This window comes from Myxocyprinus asiaticus, chromosome 32 (genome assembly GCF_019703515.2).
Source record: "Myxocyprinus asiaticus isolate MX2 ecotype Aquarium Trade chromosome 32, UBuf_Myxa_2, whole genome shotgun sequence".
NCBI lineage: Eukaryota > Metazoa > Chordata > Actinopteri > Cypriniformes > Catostomidae > Myxocyprinus > Myxocyprinus asiaticus.
In genome coordinates, this window is record NC_059375.1 from 21751131 (window position 1) to 21758729 (window position 7599).

Sequence of the window (7599 nt, forward strand, 5' to 3'; positions counted from 1 at the left end):
GAATAATAACGGGAACATTGCTTACAGCAGGCAATTTTTTTTTTCACATTTATTGTTGAATGCAGTGAATTTGTACAGAAGCAATGCTTTAAATAATGAGGACGAAAAGACACGAAAAGTCAGCACACTTAAACATCACAAAAAGTAGCATCTTTAAATTCATCACTTTAAAATCAACACAGCTAAAAATATTAAACTTTCTAGTTTGTTGTTGGATGGCTAGTGGAGCATCCTGTCCCAAGGAGGTGTTTCTTTCTTTGACTTCTGTCTTTACATCCGTCGTCTTCAGTCAGTCATGTAACTGCTCCCTAATAGTCGATTTAAGTAGATCGAATTCCTCTGTTATATTTTGGAATTTTAGGCATTTCAAGGTTTTTAACCGTGGATTCTAAATTCTTACAGATAAATTAACCGTATAATCACGTCATCCCTAATTCAATGCATACTCTTAAATATTTTTACACTGTATCGTATCAAACATTCAGAAAAAACATTAGGGTTAATGTTTCCGAAATAAATTTACCCTTTCAAAAAATTACAATTCTTACCTGCTCATCTGAACTGGCTGTCTGCTTTCCTTACCATGAAAAACAACTGATCATTTCTATGAATGCTTTTAACATCTTCATTGACTCCACATATGACTCATGTGATGTATTTCATGTTTTCTAAATTCATATGAAAGTTTTGTGTGGGTAACAGACCTACAGACCAAAATTACACATGTTGTCAGCCACTGACTGTCTTATGAGTTTTATTCCTGCAGGGGGCGCTTGACGCTTCAAAACTGAATACTCCATTCATCTGCATTTAAATCTAAGAATGCTTTATATCCATTTGGAGACATTTTACACTGTATAGTTATGTTAATAAAAACTGATAATTCCAAGGATTCATACCTGTGAATGAAAATCCGCCTCAGCATTATTTATAAAATAATTTTTAAAAATCCTCATCCAGTTATATTAAACAAATGTGAGTTCATGCATCCTGGACAGTGCTAAGAAAAGGTACCATGTGACACCGGCGTCTAGTTGGATGATACCAACTCGTTCAACGGAGGGGGGACTTCAGTGTTTTTGTCAGACAGTTTTGTTGTTATGACAGACTCACAGCCATGCAATTGCAAGGCATCTCAAACAACATTATTTTCAGCATTGATAAAAATATATAAACAATGACAGATGCATGATTAGAGGGACAAATCACCCCCTTCACAGCATTGGGGGGGACGTGTGACCCCCATCTCCCCCAATTCTACACCAGTGGCTACAACACAAATCTGTCACAGAAATGCAATTTTCCTGTTTTGAAACTGGACTCAGCCTTTGTTTTTATTTGGGTTTGATTTTTGTTGTGTTGTTTGGTTTTTTTTGGATCACAGGAAAACATAAAAGAGTTGAATTGGAAGGTGAAGTGGTAATTATATTACAGACCTATGATGTTGCAGTTGCATTGCCAATAAGTCACAGAATTACCAAAATATTACAAATACATTACATAACTGGACCATTCTTAGCTTGGGACATTAGGAGGATGTAAAGATATTACCATTTTACCTTATAAGTTTGATATACTGTAGTTAAGAATTACATTATTGTACAATTGTATAATGTACTGCCTTTATTGTCCAGAAGATGGTGTCAATGTATTAGCTTTGATATGAATCCTGAAAAGTTTCTGAACTGCTTTAAACTGTTTATGAAAAGTTTAATATACAGTACTTTGCAAAAGTTTTAGGCATTTCTGAAAAATGCTGTAAAGTGTGGAGTTTTCAAAAATAATGTCATAAATAGCTTTTATTTATCAATTAACTTAAAAAATCTAAATAAATATTTGGTGTGACCATCCTTTGCCTTTAAAACCACACAAATTCTCCTAGGTACACTTGCACAAAGTTTTTCAACAGTGTTGGCAAGTAGGCTGTTCCAAGATTCATGAAGAACTTGACACAGTTCTTTTATGGATTAAGGTTGCCTTGACTGCTTCATTCTCTTCATATAATCCCAGACTTAGTAGTATGGTTTATTGTTCTTCTTCTATTCAATTCTATGTGCTAAATATGTTAAAATCTAAAACTGATATTTCCTACTGACACTAAAGCAAAAGATAGAAAATAACCATCTTAAGACAAATGTTTTTGTGAACCATCTAATGTGCCTGAAACTTTTGCACAGCACTGCAAATGTAAACAATGATAGAAACATGTTTATTATTGGGGAAAAAACAGAAACATTCATCAGAAAATGGGGGTATATATGAATATGTTTAATAGACAAAACTCAGAAGAAAGAGATCCAGGAGAAGGAAAGGTTGTCTGGCCAAGAAACTGTGAAAGCAGACTCTAAAGGCTCTCTTAAAGCTGCACATGACACCATCTGGTGATTTCCTGGAAAGAGGGATGCAGAGACTGACTATAAAGAATGATGGACTGATAGGCATCAATTTGAGATGTATAATTATCAATATGAATACTGAGGGGTATTCCAGAAAGCAAGGTTAACTTACCGTGACATAAACCCTGAACTCTCGGTTGATTAACCCAAATCTTGCTTACTCGCGGTATGTTGGTTCCAGAACACCAGCGCGTGGCTTCACTTAACCGTGAGTTTGAAACCTAGTTTGTGCGCGTCACGGTGAACTCAGAAAGGCATTCTCAGCCGATCGCCGAATTCTCGAGTCACCATGGAAACAGACGCTGAGAAGAAATGCGCGCCATATTTCAGTGACGCAGAACATGACGTTTTAATGACTGCAAACGAGCATTATTTCATCTTCACTCGTAATAGCGATAAGAGCTGCACTGGTTTAGGACTGAGAGTTTGCTTGACAGAAACTATCCTGAATCATTGCGTGAATTTTTTAAATAATAAACTATAAAGTTTTACCATACATGTAAAAGCTTAATTCAACATTCATATTAGACCTTTAATAGGTCGACCGTTATGCTATTTGTTTGCACTGAACTTAATTATAAGTATTAACATTCATATTATATTAATATTATGATAATAGGCTTTAGGTTTACTATATATTTTATTTTAAGATTAGTTTTATTGGTATTTGCCATGATCTGTTCATGCTAATTTTATTTTACAGTACGTCATGTGAACTAAATGTATTTCCTTTATTTTTAATACCATGAATATGTACAGTAGGTGTACAGGTGTACCTAATAAAGTGGTCGGTGAGTGTAGTCTACTTGTAATTTAGGTAGGCTATGTGATTGTAGGCTACAGTATGAAGGCTATTTGAATGCAAAGTAGACAGACGACCAACATTTGGATGTCAGTGAGACCCTTGATCTTCCGTGTGTGTGTTACGTGTATTTGTATATGTGCACAGATGCAGGTTATTGAGCATCCAGTTGAGAGACTGCGGACTGCTCTCCTGTCCACACATAAAGATATACCAGCAATTCAGCAGAGCGGAGAAGAAGCTTTTAGAAGAAGTACTCCTACTTGACATTTCACTTTTCAGTCCCATCACCATTCACTCTTTCTCTGACTGGATTCCCTTCCAACCAGAGGATCCTCAAGACTTTCAGAGTTTTTACAGCAACCCATACCACAATTACCCAAACAGTGGACATAAGACCATCTATATTCAAACTATTGGTTAGCGCACATTATATGTACAAAAGCAAAAAAATCATGTTATTTCTAAACCCTCTCTTATTTCAAACAATTAGATAGCATAGCGAAGTCCTTTATTTGGAATGGAAAACGTCCCAGGTTACATTTCAATAAGTTACATAGGCCAATTGACAAGGGTGGGCTAGGCCTACCCAAGATTTTGTTTTATTATTATGCATTCAGTCTTAGACATTTGGCTCATTAGTCGTTTCCACCTGAGAAAGCCCCTCCCTGGTTTCTTATTGAACAAGAATTTCTTGCCCCTATTTCGCCATTGCAAAGCCTTTCGATCAAACTAACCGGAGAAGTTAAGTCACACCCGTTATTTCGCATTTGCATGTGGTTTGGACTAAAGTGTCCAGAGTGTTTAATTCGGACATTTATTTAAATGTTGCCTCAAGCATATGGCTGAACCCTAAATTACATATTAATAAGTCCCCTTTCTGTTGGTCAGAGTGGATTGGGAGGGGGGTTACTACACTCGGTGACCTATATGAGAGTGGAATACTGAGATCTTTTGATAATTTGGTTCAATATTTTAAAATTCCTAGATCCCAGTTCTTTAGGTTTTTACAGCTGCACCACCTGCTCTGTACTGTTTTGGGAGTGGTGTACACCCACCTAAAGCAGCAGATACTTTGGAAATGGTGATAACTGCTTATGGGAAAGATCATGAAGCTTCTGTGTATTACTCCCTATTAGTTCAGAGTCTGGGGGATGGAGCTTCATCTTCTCTCAAGAGATTATGGGAGAAAGATTTAAACTTGGTATTGGAGGAGGGAGAGTGGGCTAGGATCCTAAAAAGCATCAGGTCTGCATCTAGAGATGCGAGGATCCGTCTGATACAGTTTAAGATTTTGCATCGGTTCTACTGGACCCCCTCTAGATTGTATAGGCTTGGTCTTAAAGACACACCCACCTGCTGGCAATGCCAGTCAGAAGACGGGGACACAGCCCATGTTTTTTGGGGTTGTATTAAGATTCAGGAATTTTGGTTGAGGATCCAGCGTTTTGTGTGTGACGTACTGGACACTCAGTTTTCATTTTGCCCCAGACTTTGTATTTTCGGTGATGGGAGTATAGGAGATAAATACATGAAAAGCTGGGTCCTAACCAGCGTGATGATTGGCAGACAGCTAATCCTTAGGGGATGGAAGTCAGCTGATGCACCCTCATTTCGTGAGTGGTGCACCGAGTTGGGTAAAGTGGCAGCTTTCGAGGAGATGACTTCCAGATGGCTGGGGAACCTGTCGAGTTACGGCAGAAAATGGGGCAGTTATTTGTCCCATTTGGAGAGGTCCTAGTGTGGGGCAGTGGAGGGAGACAATTTTTATTTATTTATTTTTGTCATTTTTTTACCCCCTATATGTTGAACTTGTCTTTTTTTATGTACTTATGTATTTCTATTTGTGTTTCTGTTTATAAAGGGTTATAAGTTGATTCCTAATGTATAATTTTGTGGTTAAATTTATTTTTGTCTGTCTTGGAATCAATAAAACATTTTAATAACAGAAAAGCATGTTATTTCTTATCACATTCACGTTCGTAATTTTATAAATTTTGATCAATGCACAAGCTCTTTTGGGGAAGGAGATGTTGTGGCAGAACAGTGTATTGAATGGCTACTGCCAGGCATTCTATTATGGACTAGTGGTCAATCTTTTACCACCCATAACAGTTGCTTCAACTGCCTGTACATTTTGCATGTACAGCAATACACACAACCTTCAGCTTCATTCTGAATAATACCAAACTACTGTAAAAGAACAGAACCAGAACCATTGATAGCAGTCTGTATTAGAAGTCATCTTTTTTGGACATTTATGTGAAAGGGCAAAGCAAACCTACATCTTTCTTTACAAAAGAGCTGATGCACTTCTTGGAAAAGAGGAAACCTAAAGATGCTTTTTGCATAGTGGGGATCACCATGATTGACTTGTACCCAGAAGTCTCATGGAATTTTGTATTTGGCAAAGCTTCCTTCACTAAAGGTGATACTTGATTAGGTTGCAGTTACTCTGACAGATCGCACTGCAAATGTTGTTTAGCCTTTTAATTTCACTTGAGAGGAAAGTTAGTTATCATTGTAGTATAGTGTTCTTGGCTGATCTTATAAATCTTTGCACTGCTATGATGAAGTTGAAAGTGTTTTGTTGCTGTTGGAATGGGAGTGTTCAGCTTTGCCTGATACGATGATCACTTTTATGAGAGAAGCTTTGTGGGATGGTTGAAGATAGTAAAGCAGATGCAAGGAGATTATTCTGTGTTCCAGAATTACTACACACCCCCAGTCACCAGTATTCTCCTCCTCTGTTCCTGCATGGTGAGGCAGCACTGAAAATAAAATAATTAATGGGCCTGTTGTTGTTTTTGAGGAACTTTGTAAAAAGAGACTTCAAAGTTCCTCTTACAAGTTTGTTTATTGATATTTATTTGTTCTTCTTCTCTCTATTTACTATTTTTATAAAGTACAAAATCAATGAACAAATGTTCACTTCATGTGAAATTTTACAGAAAGACCTAGATTATGTCTTTATGCCTGTAAATGCACTATTTATTTGCATTGTGCTCTTTCACTGACAACTGTTATTTGTGAACCCGTTATAAACCTTGACTTCATGAGATAGATAGGACATTTATTTGGTGTGGAGCACTGCCAGTGGTTACAGTGTGTTATGCAGGGCTCCAATCACTTAGAGGAGTCTGACTGTCAGCCGTTTGACCTCTGCCCCATCTGTTTGTGAAAACTACAGTCTGCCATTGGATTCAAAATAGATGATAGATACAAGGTATTCTTTACCATTTTTAACATGTTTGTAATGGGATGGTGTTCTGTCTAACAACTGACTGTGCCTCACTGCAATGAATGTATCTACTTGAAATAAGCTTTCTGTCACCATAAGTCTCTAGTGTACTGTCCTACTAGTTAAAGGAATAGTCCAGGATCAATACAAGTTAAGCTCAATCGACAGCATTTGTTACATAATGTTGATTACCACATAAAATAATTTTGATGTTTCCGTCCTTTTCTTTAAAAAAAGCAAAAATTTAGGTTATAGTGAGGCACTTACAATGGAAGTGAATGGGGTACATTTTTGGGGGGTTTAAAGGCAGCAATGTAAAGTTTATAATTTTATAAAAGCACTTACATTAATTCTTCTGTTAAAACTCATGTATTATTTGAGCTGTAAAGTTGTTAAAATAGTCATTTTTACAGTTGTTTTAGGGTTTGTTGACATTACATCGTCATGGCTATAACTTTACACAGAAAAGGTTAGTAAGTGATTTTAACACACTAAAATTGTGTTAACAGGCATATTGTTTATGTCTTCTCGCTATACTTTTGAAACAGTGAATATTTTAACATTTACGGATTGGCCCCATACACTTCCACTGTAAGTGCCTCACTGAGACCCAGATTTTTGCTTTTTTTTTTTTTTTTTAAGAAAAGGAGGGGCAGGTCAAAATAAATTTTTGTGGTAAATAATATTATGCCACAAATGCTGTCCTTTAAATCAATCAGAATGTGCAGGAGAGTGTGTTATAGAATGTTAATGTAGAATGTATTCAACAAGCATTACTGCACTGGATTGAAGATGGTGCTGACAGCACTGGGCAACACTCAGCCAACCCACGCAAGCTTTCCAAGAGTCTAGACATTGGTTGTATAAGTGCTTAAGTATACTGGAGGATGAAACATTGTGAGAGTGTGAGCAATTGCTTTCATCAACCAGTATGATCTGTTTGTGTAGCTCAACTGGTTGCATGGCATTTGCAACACCAAGGTCATGGGTTCACATCCGAGGGTCACACGTACTGATAATTTTTTTTACTGTATGCCTTGAAGACATTGCAAGTTGCTTTGGATAAAAGGGCCTGCCAAATGCATAAATGTATGGTCTTTTGATAACTGCTGACAACTAATAGTTAAGCTGTATGCTATAAGGTATGTACAATTTGGAAG

General features: G+C 36.9%; 1 protein-coding gene across 1 annotated transcript; it reads left to right on the forward strand.

Moving 5' to 3' along the window:
- The first annotated feature begins 3345 nt into the window (after positions 1 to 3345).
- On the forward strand, positions 3346 to 7340 carry LOC127423203 (archaemetzincin-2). Its single transcript, XM_051667345.1, is given in 7 exon segments — positions 3346 to 3398; positions 3400 to 3617; positions 5226 to 5230; positions 5503 to 5629; positions 5801 to 5958; positions 6263 to 6424; positions 7245 to 7340. Coding segments are annotated over 7 exon segments (819 nt in total).
- Positions 7341 to 7599: the final 259 nt, after the last annotated feature.